The 22786-nt window shown below is 36.6% G+C and overlaps 1 protein-coding gene across 3 annotated transcripts in view; it reads left to right on the forward strand.

Annotated features, from left to right (window-relative positions):
• Window positions 1-22786, forward strand: part of LRBA (LPS responsive beige-like anchor protein) — a 554160-nt gene that overhangs the window by 146739 nt on the left and 384635 nt on the right. For all 3 annotated transcript variants that reach the window (XM_060178956.1, XM_060178957.1, XM_060178958.1), the window contains 3 exons: window positions 3432-3510; window positions 7718-7851; window positions 15880-15941. In XM_060178956.1, coding sequence (XP_060034939.1) covers window positions 3432-3510; window positions 7718-7851; window positions 15880-15941 — 275 coding nt within the window. The remainder of the gene's footprint in view (window positions 1-3431; window positions 3511-7717; window positions 7852-15879; window positions 15942-22786) is intronic.

Raw genomic sequence — 22786 nt, forward strand, 5'->3', positions numbered from 1 at the left:
CTCTTCCTGAATTAGTCTATATGGGTAGAGAGAGAGGAAATTTATAAAGAAAGTATTGTGTGTATGGATTAGATATTGGTATTTGTTGTAATCATTCTTAATTGTAAGGGACATTATTTATTTAGAACCTTTGGGACTTTGAGTAAACAGTTGGGTAGTCCCTGGACAGATATTAGACAGATGATCTGTTTGCATTTTCTTTTTTGTTCTTTTGAATGTCTGGAAAACTGTCAGTTTGTAGGAGCCAGTTTATCAGTGCAAGGATAAGAAAAAGATAAGTCAGTATCTTTCCACATGTTGCAAATAACTTCTGTATTTGTGTGTGCATGGTCATCTGCTGAAAACATTTAGTGTTACATTAATTAAAAACTGAATTTGTCAGGAATTCATGATTTTTATCTGAGTTGAGAAAATACATTATTTAGTAATTGCAAATTTTTTTTTATATAATGAGGGGCAGTGTGATATGAGGTTACAGATGTACTCAGTTTGCTTTTTGATGTGATTTTTTTTTCTTGTAACTGTTACTTGAAATGTTTACCATTGCTAGTAATCAAACATATGACCATAAAATTTCTGTGATAGTCTCTTTTAGGCTTGAAAAATGAGAATACTTCTAGGATAGTGCTGGGAAGGCATTTCTGCTAATACTTCATTTAGAGCCACCAGTGTTCCATGCATTTTTCAGAATGTGAATATGCATTTCAATGCATTAAAAATTAAGATAAGTTAGCATAGAGTGAGAGCTAATTTTGTTTCACTAGAGCCTGAAGCTTCAAGAGAAATACAATCCACCTTTTTTTTTTTTCTGCTTTTAAGTAGTTGGGCCATTAAATTTTTGTTTACCAACTTTAAGTTAAAAAAAAAAAAACAACCTTTAGTCTTTTTAGAGAAAATGTCTGATTTGTCTTAAATAAAGATGATGTTTTACAAAAGAAATAATAAACTAAAACCTAGGTTATCTATGTTCATTTACTATATTTTATTGGGGGGGTTAGTGGTTTACAGTATGGCTGTAGACACATGGTACAGTGTCTCATCTCCCTGTCGTAGGAGTCTGCAGACACTCCCAACTTTGCTTCCTTTCCACCATAATGACCAAAATTCCAACATCCTCTCCGCCCACTCCTTTCCCCTTCTTTCCTGGAGCCCTTTTCTTTGGTGCAATACATCACATCCACTCCAGGTTTCACTTTTTATTTTTCCTTTCTATCCTAGTTTCTTTTCTTTTTAAAAAACTTTTTTAGTGACCTAATAATTGATTTACAAAAGTATAAGATAACGGGTATAATTCTGTACCGTTTTCAGCACCAGAGTTCTGTATCTCCATTCCCTCCATTGGAAGCTACAGTAGATCTCCCACAGTTGTAGATACAGGTTGATTATTATGTCTATAACTACCTGTCTGTATTTGTGTGTGTGTGTATGTGTGTATACATTTGTGTGTGTGTGTGTGTGTGTGTGTGTCTGTTTTTCCCTAATGGTCCTGTCTTCTTTTCTTTCCTCTTTTTTCTTTTCTTTCTTTCTTTTTTTTTGTTCTTATTTTTTTCTTCTCTTCCTTTCTAAGTCACACCTATACCTATTACTACTTCTGAATGTTCTTTTTTTCCTCTTCTCTCTCCGGCTTCTGATGGAATTGGAGTTCAGAGCCCTCTGGTCTTCTCTCCCTACCATTTCCCCTCTGGGAGTCTGGACCAAAATGCTTTTTGGGGTACAGAAGATGGGAGTTTCGTCTCCAATAATTGCTTCTCCACTGGACATGGACATGGGCATTGGCAGGTTGATCTATACTCCTAGCCTTTTTCTATTTTTCACTAGTGGGATAGGCCTCTGGAGAGGTGAGGTTCCAGGACACATTGTTGAGGTCATCTGCTCAGGGAAGTCAGGATGGAATCATGATAGCATCTTCAACTTGGTGGCTGAAAGGAGGTAAGATATAAAGCAGGACAAAATGATTAATGAACAGCAACCAAAAGAGTAGGAACAGAGCAGATGAGAATAGTGATCTCAGGGTGGAAAGAAGTGAGGAAGTCTAATTTAGATATATTCCTAAGGGCCCATGATTTTCATATTATTTGCTTGAGTTTAATAGCTAACATGGAGGTAGACAAAAATACTGTCTGAGAAGATGGTGCCAGAGTTGAAACTGGGACAAGAAAATTGGATTGCAGCAGAGAGTAGCTCTGAAACTCAAAGAAAATTTATGAATAAAATTAACTGTTTACCCCATCAGCCTAACCCAGGGCTCATATATATTCATATTTGGCATAGGAGCCTACCTAGCCTACACAGGGTCCCTGTTGGTCTGAGCTCATAGTCCATGGTGATAGCTTGGAACATTTTAGGCTGCAGTCATTTCAGGACCAGCCTTCCTTGAGTGGTAGCTTCCCATCAGAGAGTGGAGCAGTCCTTACATTGCTGCTTTCTAGTGAGGACAGGGTCCTGGAGTGATCCATGGCTCTCGTTGTTTCTTAAGTCCTATCTAGAGTACCTAACTAATCACTGATAATAGAATTCAGTGTCCAACTATAGTTCAGTGGTAATATTGAAGTCAAGATTTTAGAAAACTGTAGATGTCAGTGATTCACTGTAATAGTTGTTTGGTCTCTGGAGTATTTCATTGATTATTGTGTAGGAATAGAGGGATTGGACCGACTCTAAGAAATACCTTATGCCAAAGGGGGGGAAAATTGCTACACATTAACATTTGTATAAATTATGCCAAGGTCTCTAAGATCTAGTTCTTTTATTGTACAACTAATTAAATAATTTCTCCAATTAACATAAGTCGAAGGCCTTACAGGTTCTTTAGACTCTAGAAATAGGTGGAGGGGTCAGGTGATGGTGTGCCTGGTTGAGTGTACATGTTACCAAGCTCAGAGTCCTGGTTCAAGTCCCTGGCCCAGTCTTTCACAAGTGGTTAAGCAGTGCTACAAGGCTGGCTCCCTACCTCCTTTTGTGGGTGTGTGTATGTGTGTGTCTCTTTCCCCCTTCTCTCTGTATTCCTATCCTCTGTATTTATTCCTAATGAATAATAAAATTAAATTTAAAAATCTAAAAAATAGATACATTTAAAAAAATAGCATGTGAAGAAATGAGGTCTAGGTAGATCATGGAACTCTCTCAGTCGTAGCGTGCTGGCCTCCTATCTGTGTGACCCTGTGTTCACACTTACATACCCAACCAAAGGTAAGGAAAGGATTGTTGTGGTATAATTATTAAACTTGTGATTGATATTTGTATATTAAATGATTAAGGAAAATGGTGTTAAGATTTTTAATGTTATTCTTACTCAGATTATAACAGGAATTTGAAATGTGGTGTTTTTTTTTTTTTTTTGTCTATTTTGGTATGACGATATCCTTTTTGATGAGCCATCTCTTGTAACTAGACAAGATTCCTATAAATGGTTATTTGTCTTTTTTTAATAGGCAGTCGGTCATCTAATGCAAAATTGCCCTCAGTTCCAACGGTTGGTTCAGTTCCACAAGACCAAGTTTCAAATATGAGGTATTCAATCTACTAAATTGTCATATATTCCTTGTCTTACTTCCATCCTTGCATTTATTTTTTTAAAAAAACACTTCTAAAGATTATGAAATGTAAGTGGTTCATAAAAAGTAGCTATTTTAAAGTAAATAATAAATGCTGTATACATAATGAATAGTTAATTACTAAATGTTTAAAGCTTATGGCTTTTATTTATGTGAATGTAAATTGAAAGTTTGGAATATTTTGTTCCTTTTTCACAGAATAGCTGGTTTAAGATATGCTTAGTCAAACAAAACCTCAGTAGTACTGACTTGTAGATATTATCATTGCTCTTAGTTAACTAGACATTTAAAATTCTTTTTTTTTTTTTTAATTTAAGAAAGGATTAATTAACAAAACCATAGGGTAGGAGGCGTACAATTCCACACAATTCCCACCACCCAATCTCCATATCCCACCCCCTCCCCAGTAGCTTTCCCATTCTCTATCCCTCTGGGAGCATGGACCCAGGGTCATTGAGGGTTGCAGAAGGTAGAAGGTCTGGCTTCTGTAATTGCTTCCCCGCTGAACATGGGCGTTGACTGGTCGGTCCATACTCCCAGTCTGCCTCTCTCTTTCCCTAGTAGGGTGGGTCTCTGGGGAAGCTGAGCTCCAGGACACATTGTTGGGGTCTTCAATCCAGGGAAGCCTGGCCGGCATCCTGATGACACCTGGAACCTGGTGGCTGAAAAGAGAGTTAACATACAAAGCCAAACAAATTGTTGAGCAATCATGGACCCAAAGCTTGGAATAGTGGAGAGGAAGTGTTAGGGAGGGTACAAACTCTAGTGTACTTCTGCTTTCTTACTTTGGTGCCATACTCCAAACTCAGTCAATTTCTGCTTTGCGTTTCTACTTCTTTTTTTTTTTTTTACATGCATAACATTCCCCAGATTCCCATTTAACAATACAACCCCCACTATTTCATTCATCATTTTTCATGGACCTGTATTCTCCCCACCCACCTACCCACCCCAGAGTCTTTTACTTTGGTGTAATACTCCAATTCCATTTCAGGTTCGACTTGTGTTTTCTTTTCTAATCTTGTTTTTCAACTTCGGCCTGAGAGTGAGATCATCCCGTATTCATCCTTCTGTTTCTGACTTATTTCACTCAACATGATTTTTTCAAGGTCCATCCAAGATCGGCTGAAAACGGTGAAGTCACCATTTTTTACAGCTGAGTAGTATTCCATTGTATATATAGACCACAACTTGCTCAGCCACTCATCTGTTGTTGGACACCTGGGTTGCTTCCAGGTTTTGGCTATTACAAATTGTGCTGCCAAGAACATATGTGTACACAGATCTTTTTGGATGGATGTGTTGGGTTCCTTAGGATATATCCCCAGGAGGGGAATTGCAGGGTCATAGGGTAGGTCCATTTCTAGCCTTCTGAGAGTTCTCCAGACTGTTCTCCACAGAGGTTGGACCAATTGACATTCCCACCAGCAGTGCAGGAGGGTTCCTTTGACCCCACACCCTCTCCAGCATTTGCTTCTGTTACCTTTTCTGATGTGTGACATTCTCACAGGAGTGAAGTGATATCTCATTGTCTTGATTTGCATTTCTCTGACAGTCAGAGACTTGGAGCATTTTTTCATGTGTTTCTCGGCCTTTTGGATCTCTTCTGTGGTGAATATTCTGTCCAAGTCCTCCCCCCATTTTTGGATGGGGTTATTTGTTGTCTTGTTGTTGAGTCTGGCAAGCTCTTTATATATGTTGGTTATTAAACTCTTATCTGGTGTATGGCATGTAAAGATCTTCTCCCATTCTGTGAGGGGTCTCTTGATTTGGGTAGTGGTTTCTTTTGCTGTGAAGAAGCTTTTTAATTTGATGTAGTCCCATAGGTTTATACTTGCCTTAGTCTTCCTTGTAATTGGATTCGTTTCATTGAAAATGTCTTTAAAATTTATGCGGAAAAAAGTTCTTCCAATATTTTCCTCTAAGTATCTGATAGTTTGTGGTCTAACATCCAAGTCCTTGATCCACTTGGAATTTACTTTTGTATTTGGTGAAATACAGTGATTCAGTTTCATTCTTCTCCATGTTTCAACCCATTGTTTCCAACACCATTTGTTGAAGAGACTCTGCTTTCCCCATATAATAGTCTGGGCCCCTTTGTCAAAGATTAGATGTCCATACGTGTGGGGGACATTTAAAATTCTTACTTGGCATGCCCAACCCTAGAACTTTTATGTTCTGAGGTTTTTTTTTTTTTTTTTTTTTGCCTCTCTTTTTTTTTTTTTTTTTTTGCCTCCAGAGTTATTGCTGTGGCTCAGTGCCTGCACTACGAATCCACTGCTCCTAGAGGCCATTTTTCCCATTTTGTTGTGCTTGTTGTTGCCATTACTGTTGTTGCTGGATAGGACAGAGAGAAATGGAGAGAGGAGGGGAAGACAGAGGGGAGAGAAAGACAGACACCTGCAGACCTGCTTCACCACTTATGAAGCGACCCCCTGCAGGTGGGGAGCCAGGGGCTCAAATCGGGATCTTTATGCCGGTCCTTGTGCTTTGTGCCTCCTGCGCTTAACCTGCTGCACTACTGCCTGGCCCCCATGTTCCAAGTTTTTGACTCTCCTCTACCAGCTTGCCACAACTGGCAGACTCATAGTAGATGACATATAAAGCCACTTGGGTGCTGCCAAAGTAGCTTTGTAATTGAGGCATCTCTTGTAGAGTAGAGGTTCTGTGAGATAGCGAGGAGTAGTGTCGAGATATGGATAGTATCCGGAGGAGATGATGATTGAGAGAAGAAATTTCCAGCAGTTTGCCAGTTAATGATTTCAGTAGCTCCTCTTGTTGGCAGAATGAAAAGTAAGTACTTCTTGTGTCAGCAGTAAATAAGCAATGATTATGTATATGTTTGGTTTATCAGTTAGAAAGTAGAGCTGTGGATAATTTATAAATTCTTGAAATACAGAGGGCTTTAAAGCTCTCATTAGAAGTGAATGTGTATGTATATATGCATATGGCCACAAAGATATATAATGATGTATATATTGAAATCATTTTAAGTGTGAGTACATTCTTTTCAAATGAAAATTTCAGATTGTAGTAGAAATTGTAGTGAAAAAGAATGTTTACTTGTTGAATCTGTAGTATGTTATTGCTGAGAACTTAGATATGAAGACAATTTTTGAACATGATGTGCTGATGCCTTCATCATGCTTGATAGGATTTATTGGGTTGTCAAAAAAATAGTAGGGAGTCATGTAGTAGTGTAGCGGGCTAAGTGCATGTGGCACAGAGTGCAAGGGCCCGTGTAAGGATCCCGGTTCGAGCCCCCGGCTCCCCACCTGCAGGGGAGTCGCTTCACAAGTGGCGAAGCAGGTCTGCAGGTGTCTTTCTCTTCCCCTTTCTGTCTTCCCCTCCTCTTCTCCATTTCTCTCTGTCCTGTCCAACAATGGTGGCATCAATAAAAAAAACAAGGGCACAAAAGGGAATAAGTAAATGAATATTTTTTTTTAAATAGGACATTTTTGTATGCCTTCCTATGCAAAAATGTGTCATGACTTTTCTGACAATCAAGTATTTAGGTTATAATGAGGGGAAACTCAAAAGTGCTTAACTAGTTAAGACTTCCAATAAGAACTGATCTGGATGTGGCAAGGTAAGAAAGAATGAATGCGTAGAAATCATGAGTCTTGGGTGGAGGTGATAGCATGATGGCTGTGCAAGGATTTCATGCCTGAGGCGCTGAAGATTTTATCAGCCTCCTCCTCATAAGTCAGAGCTGATCACTGCATGTTCTGGGTTAAAAGGGGGGGGGCTGGGTGGTAGTGTTGGTGATGATGGCGGCACACCAGGTTGAACTCACATCTTATCATGTATAAGGACCTGGGTTCAAGGCACCTGCTCCCTGTTTACATGGAAATGCTTCATGGGTAGTGAAGCAGGCTGCAGATGTCTTTCTTCCTCTTTGTTTCTTTCTGCCCTGTCAAATAAAAGGAAAGGAAATTAAAAAAAAAAGAAAAGAAAAGAAAATGCCACTTGGGAGTAGTTCACTAGTCATGTAGATACCAAGCCCCCAAATTACCCTGGTGGCAATAATTTTTTTTAAATGATGTTTTTAGATAATTTGAACATTTTCATATAGTTTGGTGTCTCTGTGACAGTTAATGCATCATTTAAAAAATCCCTAAAACATTCTAATCAGTTCTGGTAACTTCAAATTTTCTTCTCAGTATTACAGAGAGACTTGAACATGCTTTGGAAAAAGCAGCTCCTCTTCTGCGAGAGATCTTTGTGGATTTTGCACCTTTTCTTTCTCGGACACTTTTGGGTAGCCACGGGCAAGAACTACTTATAGAAGGAACAAGTAAGTGCTTTTTGTTTTTAAATTTAATAAAATTTTACATTTCAGAGTTAAAAAACTTAATGGATAGTATGTGTTGCATGGGATTTCTTTTTTTTTTACTATGCCATCTTACGTTCTGATCACTAATTAGTGATTTGGATGAAGCAGAAAATTATGTATAGAGTGAAATAACTTAAGATTTTATTTTAGCACATTAAAATTAGCTCGGAGTGAGTCATTGGATGTATATAAACAGGTATATTGTCACTTGCTAGGAATTTGAGAAATAAAGTAATGGTCTCTAGAAATTTAGCTTACAAGTAATTAGAAATAGTAGTAGTTCTGTATTTTGTCCTGCTCTTACCAGAACATTCCTGGATCCTTTCTAGATGGTGTACTTTGAGATTGTGTTAAATTCTGATAAGGGTCATCTCAGATACTAAAAAATAATTAACTTGCTATTTTAGGTCACTGAAAGAACGCAATTGAACATGAGTTTCTTACTGGTAGATTCTGACAAAATGGTAACAAGAAAAATGATGTATTATCTTCTGTGAATGAGCAATGTCTACTCATTAGACTGTATTCTTGATTCATGGCCCATCTTCATGTTCTATAAAAAGCAAACAAATTCAAGTTTGAATGTAACTTCAACATGTATGTTAAGCTATGAGGAAGGTTTTATGCATCAGAAAATGGGAAAATGTTTTCTATGCAGCTGACGATCTCATCAGTGTGCAAGTACTAGGCTAAAAAGTCAGAAAACTTGATTTTAATTCTGCAGTCTACTAGCTGTGTACACAGGTACTAGAAGGTTCATTAATTACAAGTTGTTGATGACATTTATTCCAATAACTTACTGAATATCTTAAATACTCAAACGTAGAACATGTAGTATACTTGAACTTATTATTAGAAACTAGTCAGGCTAGGGACTGGACAGTGGTGCACCAGGCTGAGTGCGCACGTACGTCGCAGTGTGCAAGGACCCAGGTCTCCACCTGCAGGGTGGAAGCTTCATGAGTGGTGGAGCAGTGCTACAGCTATCACTCTTCCTTTTACCCTCCCTTCCTCTATTCCTCCTTCTCCCTTTTTTATTTTCTTACTTATTTTTAATTTTTATTGCCACCAGGGTTATTGCTGGGGCTCATTGCCCACAATAAGAATCCACCAATTCTAGTGGCCGTTCCCCCCCCCCTCTTTTTTGTCCCCAAATTAGATAGGACAGATAGAAATAGAGAGGGAAGAGTCTCCCCTTTCCTTGTTAGTTTATTTCTGTCTCTATCCAAAATAAATACATAAATATCTTGAAAAAATATGAAACTAGCCAAACCTATCATTGTTTAATCATAACTGTTGCATCCAATTCCCTTTAATTTGCTTTAGTATTTAAAAGAATCCCAAGACTGGAGAGATGGTACAGTGGTTATACAGAAACACCTTCATGCTAGAGGCATGATAGGGTCCAGGTTTAAATTTCAGTCCTAGTAGAAGCCAGAGTTTAGCAGAGTCTTGGTAAAATAAATTTATTAAAGTAAAAAAAAAGTAAAATAATTCCAGATATTGCTGTTTTACCTCTAAATCACACCAATGTGAAACAAGATATCATGTAATCTTAATGCTATTATTATACCTAATAATAGTTCCATAATTTCATCTTATTCTCAACCATTATTCATCTTTATTAATACAAAGTATTTATAATTGTGCTTTTCCTGAAGCCTTAAATAGCATTGATTATTCCATCTGATTATGTCTTTTAAGATCTTTTCATCAAATAACACGTTTGCCCTTGTTTACATACTATTGACCTGCAGGAGAATTCTGGTTAATTCTGTAGAATTTTGAATACTTTGACACTCTGTAGAATTTTGAATACTTTGACACTCTGGTTATTACTCTTTTTTTCCTTGTGTATTTTTTTCCCATTTTCTTTGACAGAGGATGAGAGACAGAGATGGGGCGGGTGAGATAACTGCAGTAATCCTCAGTTACTGATGGGGGCTTGAGTCTCAAACATACTGGGGCCTCCACTACCTACTCTCTGCTTGTATCTTTTTGATGACTTGATGTTAGATCCAAAGTTTAATAAGATATATAGTGTTTAGACCATATACTTAATGATCATTTCCTTTTTAGTGGTATTAACACTCTTCTTCATGTAATTAAAACCCTCTGTAAGTATTGCTACTCAATTTTTTAAAAGACGTCTTCTGAAAGCAAAGAAAATTACTTTAAAAGTAAAGTTTATTTCTGTGTGACCTCTTTTCCCTGCTATCTCCTAGCTTTTGCTCTGTTGGTGTCTTTTTCTCTAAGAATACCAGTCTTACAGGATCAGTGACTCAGCCACTAATGGTTTTCATGTTACACTTGAGAATTTAGATAAACCAATAAGTTTTATTATACAGGCTTAATATAGGTAAGTGACTTAATATTTCTGAGGTTGTTAATAAGGAGAAACAGTAGTAATAGAGGTAGGTAAATAGGTTGTGGTGAACAAAAAAATGGAAGAATCTTCTGTTGTAAAACTCCAAAAAAGTATATAATTCTGGAGTCAGGCAGTCGCGCCACGGGTCAAGCGCACATGACGCAAAGCACAAGGGCTGGTGTAAGGATTCTGGTTCGAGCCTCTAGCTCCCCACCTGCAGGGGAGTCGCTTCGCAAGCAGTGAAGCAGGTCTGCAGTTGTCTATCTTTCTCTCCTGCTCTCTGTCTTCCCCATCTCTCTCCATTTCTCTCTGTCCTACCCAACAACAGCAACAGCTATGACAACAATAACTACAACAAGCACAACAACAAGGGCCACAAAATGGCAAAAATAGCCTCCAGGAGCAGTGGATTCGTAGTGCAGGCACCGAGCCCCAGCAGTAACCTTGGAGGGAAAAAAAAAAAAAGAGAGAATATATAATTCTGGATTTAGCATTCTGGATTTGTCCTTTTTTATTTTTATTTTTTTAAGTTTTATTTATGAGAGGAGGAAAGAGAAGCAGAGCATTGCTCTGGTGCATTTGATACCGGTGATCCAACTCAGGTCCTATATCGTGTCTAAGAGTCCAGTGCCCTATTTTGCCACTTCCTAGTCTGCAGAGACCAATGAAATGTACATTTTACAACCAGTAACAGTTGCTATGGGAATGCACCATCATAATCTGGTGTAATCACCACCCTTACTTTCCCCTATGGTCAACATCCTTTCCTCACTAGTCACTTATCTTCCTTTTTTTTTTAAATTGCTTTATTGGGGAATTAATGTTTCATATTTGACAGTAAATACAATAGTTTGTACATGCATAAAATTTCCCAGTTTTCCATATAACAATACAACCCCCACTAGGTCCTCTGTCACCCTTCTTGGATCTGTATTCTTGGTGCAATACGCCAATTCCAGTTCAGGTTCTACTTGTGTTTTCTTTTCTGATCTTGTTTTTCAAATTCTGCCTGAGAGTGAGATCACCCCATATTCATCCTTCTGTTTCTGACTTATTTTGGATTTGTCCTTTTTTGAAGAGACTAAAATTATGTCTCTTTGAAAAACTGAACATGGCAATTAATCTGAGGTATTTAGACAGATCAGATCACGAATCTGTTGAGATCCCAAGTCTATAGTACTTTGCCTTTTTCTGCTGAGGGAAGTTGTAGGATGTATGTATATATTCTGTAAAAATTAGTGATGCTTCTGCTACAAATCACGATTTCATTTTGATTTAGGATCTCTCTATGAATAATTCTTAGAGTCTGAATGTAAACCTGAGCATTTGTTTTTTGGCTTGTAATTCACATCTTGCTTTCTCTCATATTTATCCGATGTAATTAAATTGTGTAGTCTGATACCTAGTTCCTTTTGGGATTATTCCCTATATTTTTCACTCCCTCATTACATACCTGTATTTATTTATTTATTTTTAACTTTTTATTTATTTATTCCCTTTTTGTTGCCCTTGTTGTTTTTTTATTATTCTAGTTATTGTTGTTATTGATGTCATTGTTGTTGGATAGAAGAGAGAGAAATGGAGAGAGGAGGGGGAGACGGGGAGAGAAAAATAGATAACTGTAGACTTGCTTCACCGCCTGTGAAGCGACTGCCCTGTAGGTGGGGAGCCAGGGGCTGGAACCTGGATCCTCACGCCGGTCCTTGCGCTCGCAACACGTGTGCTTAATCTGCCTCGCTACCGCCCGACTCCCTATGTTTGTATTTATAGTCAAGTTCTTTTTTTTTTTTAACTTTTTAAAAAATATTTTATTTATTTATTCCCTTTTGTTGCCCTTGTTGTTTTATTGTTGTAGTTATTATCGTTGTTGTCGTCGTTGTTGGATAGGACAGAGAGAAATGGAGAGAGGAGGGGAAGACAGAGGAGGAGAGAAAGATAGACACCTGCAGACCTGCTTCACTGCCTGTGAAGCAACGCCCCTGCAGGCGGGGAGCCGGGGTTCAAACAGGGATCCTTATGCCAGTCCTTGTGCTTTGCGCCACCTGTGCTTAACCCGCTGCGCTACAGCCCGACTCCCCTATAGTCAAGTTCTTTTGGGGTCTATCTCCTGATTTTTCTCTCCTAAGATTATAGATCTTATTTTTTAGTATCAGTGCATCTTTGTCAAGGAATTTAGTATGAGAGATTTTATTAGGTCTTTATTTTCATCTGAAGTCTTTTCTCATTTAAAACTTAATATATCATCCATCATGCCTTCCTTCCTCATTCTGAGCAAATCCTCAAAACTCTACTCCCACAGCACATGAATTATTCTAATCAAGTGGTGAAATATTGACATTTTAATACTATTTGAGCACTGATTTCACAGGTAAATGCACATATTTTTGCTGAGTTTTTATATCCATCTAGGTAGCATCAATTTTCTTCTGCTTTGATAACATTTGTTATTGCAAAACAAGACTGAAGAAGTTTGTAGGTATTAAATTATTATCATGACTTTTTTGACAACCCAGTATAACTCTTTGTAACTTTGGATGGTCCTAGGCCCTTTTTATCATTATCATTCATTTTTTGATTAAATATGAAAGAGTACGCCAGATCAGGAAGAAAATAATTTGCAGTTGGAATATTGACTTGGTGATTGGTTTTAGAAGATTCACACTTATTTGCTAAGAGTAACAATTTTTGATGTTAGTTTATAGGAGTTCCTGTATTTGAGTCATACTTTATGAAAAGAGACATTTCAGACCATCTGAGGACTACCTAAACCAGCAGTGAATAATAGAGTATTGATTTGTTTTTCATTGGCATTAGCCTGAGGAGTTAATGTTCATGCTAGGTCTAGAGAAACCACAATTGACTTAATGGCCTACTTGTCTATGGTCTGTAGCTAATTTTCACACTAGTGTTTATAATAGTACCATCATCTAGCAATGATATAATATATATATATATTGATAAAAGTGCTTCTTTTTAAAAAACTTAAGGGGGTGAACAACCTATTTAACTTTTTCCCAAAGTTTATGATTTATTTATTCTTTTAAGTGCTACTTATAAGTGAAGTCATACAGTGTTTGTCTTTTTCTAACTTACTTCACTAATCAATCACAGTGCTCTCTAGATCTATCCAAGTTGATAAACTGCAGGATTTTATTTTATTTTATTTTATTTTTTTGCCTTCAGGGTTATTGCCGGGCTCGGTGCCTGCACCACGAATCCACTGCTCCTGGAGACCATTTTTTCCCCTTTTTGTTGCCCCTTGTTGTGGTTATTATTATTGTTGTCATTGGATATGACAGAGAGAAATTGATAGAGGAGGGGAGACAGAGAAGGGGAGAGAAAGAGAGACACCTGCAGACCTGCTTCACCACCTCTGAAGCGACTCCCCTGCAGGTGAGGAGCCGGGGCCTCGAGAACCGGGATCTTTATGCCGGTCCTTGCACATCCATCGGCTGAGCTTAACCTGCTGTGCTACCGCCAGACTCCCAGATTTTATCTTTTTAAAAGATTATTTGGGAGTCTGGGTGGTGACACACCTGATTTCACTATACATTACCATATGCAAAGACCCTGGTTCAATCCCCTAATCCATACCTGCAGGGGATAAACTTCTAAGTGGTAAAGCAGTACTTCAGGTTTCTGTCCCCCTCCATCGAAGCCCTCCTTCCTCTCAATTTATCTCTGTCCTATCAAATATAAGAAAAGTGAAATAAAAATAAATAATTTTTTTAAAAAAAAGATTTATTTATTGGGAAGGTGAAGCATCACTCTGGTATATGTATTATTGGGGATCGAATTCAGAACCTTGTGCATACAATCCAGGTCTCTATTTGCTATTCTGCCTCCTAGGCCATAGCATTTTATCTTTTTAGGTAACAATAATATTCTGGGGCTGAGCAGTGGCGCATCTGGTAGAGCACATATGTTACCATGCTCAAGGACCCATGTTCAAACCCCTTGTCTCCACCTGCAGGGTTGTGAAGCAGTGCTATAGGGCTCTCTCCTCGTCTTTATCTCCTCTCCTGCAATTTCTCCTTCTCTATCAAAATAGAGAAAAAGCTGCTGGGATTGGTGGATTTATTGCATAGGCCCTAAGCTGCAGTGAAAACCCTGGTGGTGATTATATATATATATATATATATATATAAACAGTAGTATTTCTTATGTATATATACCACATTTCTTTATGACATTTCTTTCTGTCTTTTGTCTATTGTGGATAATACTGCAATGAACTTGGGAGTATACACCTCTCTTCTGGTTAGTGTTACTATGTTCTTCAGGTAAATAAAAATAAGTACTACCTATTTAACTTGAGAGCTTGAATTTATAAGGGTATAGATTGTCACAATGTGCTGCAAATACGTATGGCTAAAAGAATGAAGGAGAATAAAACTGGGATGGGATGGGTTGTCTACAGGAGCTAAAACAGGAAGAAAATGAGGGGAATGAAAAAGGAAGGTAGGTAATTCTGCAGGGTGTTTAAGAGACAACCAGGAGTTATTTCAGTTGTTATATTTTGTAACTTAAACTTGTATTTACTTAGATAAATATATAGTAAAAATGTATTTTTTAGGATTTTAATCCAGTGCATTTAATTGTTGGCATTGCTTTGTTTCTACCATTATTGGGAGGTTAATGGTTTACAGTACAGTTGTTGACATGTAGGTAAAATTTCTTATCACCCTTTGATAAGTATTTGCAAAACACTCTCACCACCCAGGCCCTTTTCCACCACCATATGCCAGAACCCCAAAGGTGCCCCCACCATTCCTCCTTCCCCAGAGTCATTTGCTTTGGTATGATACACTAAAGCCAGTCCAAGTTTTACTCTGCTTTTCCTTTCTGTCCTTTCCTCTTAAGGTCCACATATAAGATAGATCAATCTGGATGAATACTGGCATTGCTTTTTAAATGGACCTGATTATAAAATGCTCTTTGTATAAACTCCTTTAGGTTGTACTGATCATTTAAGGTAAAGCATTCTCTGTACAAAAGCTCCTTATTCTGAGATGGTTTTGGTGAATCAAAATGAAATGTAAAAGAGAAAAGGCAAATGAATTAATTTATTTAAAAAATCTACAATACATAACAGCTTACACTTCTGTTAAGGTTTAGTGTGAGGTCACAGGTCAAGGTACTAATAAGAGTGTTTGGGATGTCTGCTGCCATGAAACAAAATGGAAACTTGATTGATAGCTGGAGGGTTGAAGGGAGAGAGTATGGTGGAGAAAGCAAAGGTCAGAGAGCCATTTCCCTTCTCTGCATGTATAACAATCAACTCTCTCCAAAACAAAATGTAGATGATATTGATCTATATGGCATATGTTGTGCACATTTTGAGTATTGTGAAATGTCATTATATATGAAGTTGTAATAAATAATTTAGTATTTTGAAGGCTGAAGTTAATTTGTGAAAAATGGTGCTACTTTCAATGCCAAGTTTAAACAATTATAGAGCATCTTGGGTACTCATGATCAAATGTATACAGGTTTGGTTTGGTTCTTAGCACAGCTTAGATTTCATTTAAAAGAAAAACCAGTTTTGGACAAAGTTCTTTAACAAACCCCCATTTGTTTTTTACTTTGTAATTTTTTTTTTTAATTCTTTTTAAAAATAGGTCTGGTTTGCATGAAGTCTAGTAGTTCAGTTGTGGAATTGGTTATGCTCCTGTGTTCTCAGGTGAGTGTCATGAATTGATGTTGAATTAAAAATAAGTTCTTGTGTAAATTAATTTTGCTATATAGTAGAATATTAGTTGATGGTTTCAGAAAGATTTAATTTGCATCACAAAGAATTACTTCATGTCTGTGATTTTTTTAAAAAAAACTGATTTTGAACCAGATGATTCTGAAGTGCTAGGAGACATCAGATTAGATGAATGGGAAGCAGAGGTTTTTAGAATCACATTAAAAAATGTTCAAATTAAATGATTTTCTTTGAGATGGCTAAATTTCTTAGCTGTGTGTATTAAGGTCATAGAAACAGATTTATTTTTTTACCTTGTGTAGTGCCACTCTGGCTCCCCTGGGAATAATGGGTTTACTTCCCTTTTGTGCAGAGGTTATAAAATGAGTCATAAATAATTTTGAATTCTTGTCACTGCTAATTATTTTTGACATACAGAGTAGACTTGGGAAAACATCAAGGAAAATATGGCAGCCATCATAATAATAACATGTAGTAAATAAATTCCTAAAGCAAAAAAAAATTGCTTTTAGTGTTCTGAAACCTTATACTTCATATGGCAAACTTTAATAATTACTAAACATGTAAGAATTGTGTATCCTGTGATGTTTCCTGTTTTGTAATTAAACAGATGAATGTTTTTATTGAGTTTTCTTTGTAGTCTTTAAAAATGATATCTTGCTGGTAGTAAATTCCCCTACTTAAAATTTTAAAATAGCCTTTTTTAATAGGAGGGATATTGGTTTAGAGGTCAAGGGTTCTCACCCATTTCAAAACCTTTGACCTTCATTTACAGCTCTCATAGTTTACTTGCCTGACGAATAAGGATAATGCAAAATTAATGTTTCTTTGCATCGATTTATTCATTTTAGTGTCTATATTGCCAAATTTATTTAGACTGTGCTGATAGACATTTCATGAATATAAATTAAAGAATCATAGAAGGTGTGAAAAATCAATGCTGTACATTGTCAGTAAAATGCAGTAAGAACAATGACTTGTAGAGATTATACCTAATAGATTTTTGTAATGAAGTTGTAAGGAGCAGTTGTTTTCTAGTGGGCTTATTATTTTTAGATTCAGTTGAGCATCATGTTTCATAATTTAGGTGCCTGCTAGTTTCATTTTGATTCTCTTTTGTAGAAAACTATTTAAAAGCCAACTCTATGAAAATTTCCACAAATTGTTTGAGATAATTGTTTATTTTTCTCTTGGATAGAATATTACCATATTACTACTCTTAGAGTGGTGTGAAATTATTTTTACTTTTAGAAAGCATTGCTTGCAATTCAGAATGTTCTTACAAGCTTAATTTTTATAGCACTGTAGTTGCTCCACCAGCGAATTTCAGTAATGAAATTATACTTTCTAGCTTAGAAGAATTAAATGTATTCTTGATTCATGAAAGCTATTTTGGACAGATTATTGCATTGCTGAATGCTAAAAGCTGAAAAGATAAAGAATGACATACTTTAATACCTATTTGTCATGTATGTCACAGCATGGCTTAATACTAATCCAATTAAATGGCATATGAAGAGCAGTTATTAAGTTTCAGAAGTCACATATTCTCAAGGTTTTTGTTTAAATAAGATACATTATTGGTTATTTGAAGTCCTTAGAATTTTTTTATGAGTTCTTCAAAAGTTTCATGGCATCTGTATAATATGTAGCACAGTGTGAAAAATGATGTGAAAAATGAAGCCAGAATTAGCTCCAGATGTATACAGATTGTTCTGGGGTGATAATTACATTTTTCACTTTGAATTTTCCTAATTCAAAGAGGTCAGATTGGCAATCATGAGGGTGATTTATTTTGTTAAGAAGTGAACTGTCTTTTTCTACATGAAAGCTTTTAGGAAATATGAAATTGAATTGGTAGTCGACATTGTGCAGCTAAAGGGTGGGGATGACTTGAGTTTGATTGATAATTTTTTTTTAGTCTGAGATATGGTGGGAAGTGAAAAGCTACCATCTTGCCAAAATTTTAATTAATTTTTTAAGAGGAGATGGAGAGGATTGAGTGCCAAAGATCGAAAGATCAGGTCAAAAACTCCTTTTTAATCACATAAATAATGGGATATGCTTATGAACTTAACATTTGCAAATTTGATTTAAAACTTTACAAATTAGTTGTTGTTAATTTCTTGACAATGAGCCATGTTTTGATTATTTTTCTTGAATCTATTTAAAATGTTCTTTGCACTTTTTTTTAAACAAAATATTTAAACCAGCCTCATGTTATTAGAAAAGAGTTTAGAGCCTAAATTTAAGAGCTGAGAAAATGATCACATTTGGCTAGCTGTCATTATATTTCTTTAAATGTCAACTAGCACTATATTTTATCATCATTCATTAATCTGAATAGATAACTTTTTGCATTTTATCACACTTGAGTTGTATTTTAACTTTAAAACAAAATAATACTATTTAAAGTTGAAAACCCTACTTGGAATACTCAGTATTTTTGAATATAGTTAATATATATTTGAGATTCACAATATTAGGTTTATTCATATATTGAATATTTATAATATTATTCAAGATCTATTTAGATTCCAGAACCTGGTTTTATCCCCCCCTTATTTAAAGTATTATAAACATTAATCTGGAAACTGTATACTCTGGTTTACAGAAAAAGTTGAACAAGTCTCAATTCCTTTTCATATCCCCCCCATTACAAGCATGTAACATATGTGTGTCTGCTATTGTATATGTATATAAACCTTATAACAATCTATATGAATTTAAAGCAAGTGTTAAATATTTCAAGTAATATTACTCCTGTGTTGTGTAAAGTGTTTATATCTTGCTCATTTCACATATCATTTTTGAAAGAATTGACATTGCATTCAAGGCCACTTTATAAAAGCATTGCGTTGCTCATCCTAATTCAGTCTGACATACATTCCAATAACACTACCTCCCTTCTTGGGTTTAGAGCTAAATTTATGACTGTGCATTGTGAAGTGCATCATTTAAAAATGGTTTCAACCCAAAACATCTAATAAATAAATAATGTGTATGGCTACTCAGTAGTAGACTTTTTAGACTAGAAATCATTCCATCGGATGCTCAACAGTCCACTATCAGAGAGCACTGTCAGATAAATCTTATGGTAGCCGCATTCATGTCCTGTAAATCACATATTATTGTCTGAGCCTTCTGCCAGGTCATCTATTCTTTTCCCATTTATCAGAAATGCATAGAGTATATAGAAAAACTAGAAGTACTATGTAGTCTGGCCTGGAAACCTGAGTAATTAGCAGCAAAAGTTAATTTAGAATATTGTTTTTGTGGTTTTTCTTTAAAAATTGTTTTCATCAAAATTGTTGCTTTTTTAGGAAATTATTTTCATCAAGTGAAGGTCATGATAGGTATATTTGTTCTGTGTTTCTCCCTATACCCTTGATTTAATAATTAAAATTCCCAAGAGACAGATATCAGTTTTTTTGTTTGTTTGTTTTTTTGCCTCCAGGGTTATTGCTGGGGCTCAGTGCCTGCACCATGAATCCACTGCTCCTGGAGGCTGTTTTCTTCCCCTTTTGTTGCCCTGTTTTTTTTTTATCTTTGTTGTAGTTATTATTATTGTTTTATTGCTGTCGTTGTTGGATAGGCAGAGAGAAATGGAGAGAGGAGGGAAAGATGGGGAGAAAAAGACACCTGCAGACCTACTTCACCGCCTGTGAAGCGACTCCCCTGCAGGTGGGGAGCCAGGGGCTCGAACTGGGGTCCTTACACCAGGTCTTGCCCTTTGTGCCATGTGCGCTTAACCCGCTGCGCTACTGACCGACTCCCTAGATAACACTATTCTTATGTTCTGTCAGTTTGGGGTTTGAATTTTCTCCTGAATCTTTATCATAAAATGTTGTGCTTTTCCCCCATTTCCCTGTGATTCCTTTTTTCTAGTTGTAGTTTTCTTTTCCTATTTGAGTTTGCTTCTTCTAAATATGTGAAGTGTCATTACTCTGGACTGTTCATTTAAATTTTTATTCCTTTTAATGGCGTGATGAATGTTTTGAGAAAATTAGATAACCAGCTCTGAGTAAGGCATATAGGTATCCTCATTAGACTTGTCATTGCTTGGACTGAAGTTCATATCACTTGAATATTGTCTCTGTTCTCAAAGTTGCACAAATGTTCCCTCATATTGTTTTGTTATATACCTTTTATGTTCTTTTCTTTCAAATTTGGTGAGTTTTGTTGTTGATGTCTCATTATTCTTAAGTCATTTTTCCTCTTCTTAAGCTACTGGAATACTGCAGTTGGTTTGCTTTTGCTTATCTTCCTTAAGCACCCATTACAGAATCTGCTATAACTGTAATTATACAGCTATTAATGTGTTGCTTTCTTTGTTGGCAGTCTTCTCTGGACTGTAGACTTTCTGTTTTGTCTACTATAGTATGTCTGGTATATAGGCAGGTGAAGGCTTCACAGAGGCTATTTATGGAATAAATATTCAGCCCCCCAGCAAAATTAAATCTCTTCAGAAATCTTTCTTTCACTCCAGAGTACTGCTGTGCTCCGACTTTATATAGTGCAAGGGATTGGACTTGGGACCCCTTGCATCAAGTCCTGTGTGCTACCACCACTACATCATCCTCCTTTGTTACTGTTTTGTTTTTATTGTCACTTTCATTGTCACTGTCAAGTGCAGTAGAGGCGTTCATTTATAGTCTTACTTTGTTGTTGTTGTTTCGTTTCCTTTGACTTAATCAGATTTACCTTTTGTAAAATATTAGCTTTATTCAGGCACAATGTGTTTACAATACATATATACAACACTTCCTTTCTTTCCCCCCTCTCCCCCCTCCCTTCTTTCCTTTCACCAGAGTGCTGCTCACTCTGGTTTAAGGTGGTGCTGGGGATTGAAGCGGGACCTTTGGTATGTCTCAGACACGAAAGTCTTTTTGTATAACCATTATGCTATCTTGCCAGCCCTCATGTACACAGTTTTTAAGTATGCCATTTATATCATCATTTTTGCCACATGCACAACCATGTAACAAGTATTTCAGTCCAGAAAAAAATTCCTTGTGCCTCAACTGCCTTGATTTTTCCTTTTTCTTTTTTTGTCTCCAGTCACTGGGGCTCTCTGCCAGCATTACTAATCCACTGCTTCTGTCATCTTTTTTTTTTCTTTGATAGGACAGAGAGAAATTGAGAGGGAAGGGTAGGTAGAGGGAAAGAAAGATAGACACCTGCAGACATGCTTCACTGCTTGTGAAGTGACCCTCCTGCAGGTATGGAGCTGGAGGCTTGAACTGAGATCCTTGAGCTTTGTACTATGTGTGCTTGACCTGGTGCATCACCACCTGACTCCCACTGCTCTGATTTTTATTTCTGTTGATGTGCTTTACTTATTGTAGAACTTAATCTAAGTGGAAATTTAATTCTTTTAATTGTGTGTATAAATATTCAAATTATGCTGTTTATAGGATGTACTTCAATTTCTTTTACTTAAATTCACTATTCTATATTAAGAAATTCATGTGACTTTATAAAACAGAAATAATTGAGTTAATAAAGCAACAGGTTATATTTCTGTTAACCATAGAATAGAAATGATGAGGGAGTCGGGCTGTAGCACAGGGTTAAGCGCAGGTGGCGCAAAGCACAAGCACTGGCATAAGGATCCCGGTTCGAGCCCTGACTCCCCACCTGCAGGGGAGTCGCTTCACAAGCGGTGAAGCAGGTCTGCAGGTGTCTATCTTTCTCTCCCCCTCTCTGTCTTCCCCTCCTCTCTCCATTTCTCTCTGTCCTATCCAACAACAATGACAGCAATGATAATTACAACAATAAAACAACAAGGGCAACAAAAGGGAATAAATAAATAAAATAAAATAAAACACTGGGGAGGTGACTGTACTTTAAAAAAAAGAATAGAAATGATGAGTAGAGATTGCTTATTGGATTTATAAATATCTTTTAAATTTTTCTTTTTGCATTCTTTCTTTTTTTGCCTGGCAGCAAATCTTATATAGTTTTCAAATTGTAATATGGTAGGAACACTAATTCTACTTTTATAAGTTTCTGTTTTTCCTGTCAAACTCAGTTCAAATGTTTTCTCTCCTACAGGACTTTGTGTGTGCATATGCCCTAAATTCAGTCCACCAGTAAATTCCCTCTTATGATATTTGTTTACTTTGCAGGCATGTGTCAGTTCTTTTCATAAAAGTAACTCCTTTTAAAAAGTCATGTTTAAAGATCATTTTATTGGGGGTTAATAGTTTACAGAACAGTTGGTGGCACATGGATAAAATGTCTTATCTTTCGATGGTAGTTGTCTACAGAACACTTTGACCCCCCCCCCCCAAGTGGAGGGCCAGAAAAGTTATTCTTTTTAAGCAACAGATGATCTAGTTAAAGAGAAATAACTGTACAACAGTGTAAATTTTATAAAATCTTTTTTTGGCCACCACATTTGTTACTGTGGCTCACTGCCTACATAATTCCATAACTCTGGGAGGTGAGGCAGGAGGAGGGCCTCCTGCAGCACTGCTTTACTGCTTGTAAAGCTTCCCCCATGCAAGTGGGGACCTGCTTACATGTATGTCCTTTACTGGTGTGTCCCAATTTTATAGGGATTTTAAGAGAAGTACTTGCTTAACTGCAGGGAATGGAGGTAGGAATGAAGAGGGGAAGGAAAATCCCAACTTAACTAAATGCAAATTTTATTTCTGTTTACAAGTAGTGACCTTTGATTACAAGTCAGATTTTTCTGTTTTCCACCTTTCTTTTATGATTCCACCAGAGCAGTAATAAGAACCTGAAAGTATCCTCTGCTCTGTCCAATGCTAATTACTTTCTTTGGTGTGGCATTTTTGGTAGTCACTTTG

Source organism: Erinaceus europaeus, chromosome 19 (genome assembly GCF_950295315.1).
Source record: "Erinaceus europaeus chromosome 19, mEriEur2.1, whole genome shotgun sequence".
NCBI classification, from domain to species: Eukaryota; Metazoa; Chordata; class Mammalia; order Eulipotyphla; family Erinaceidae; genus Erinaceus; species Erinaceus europaeus.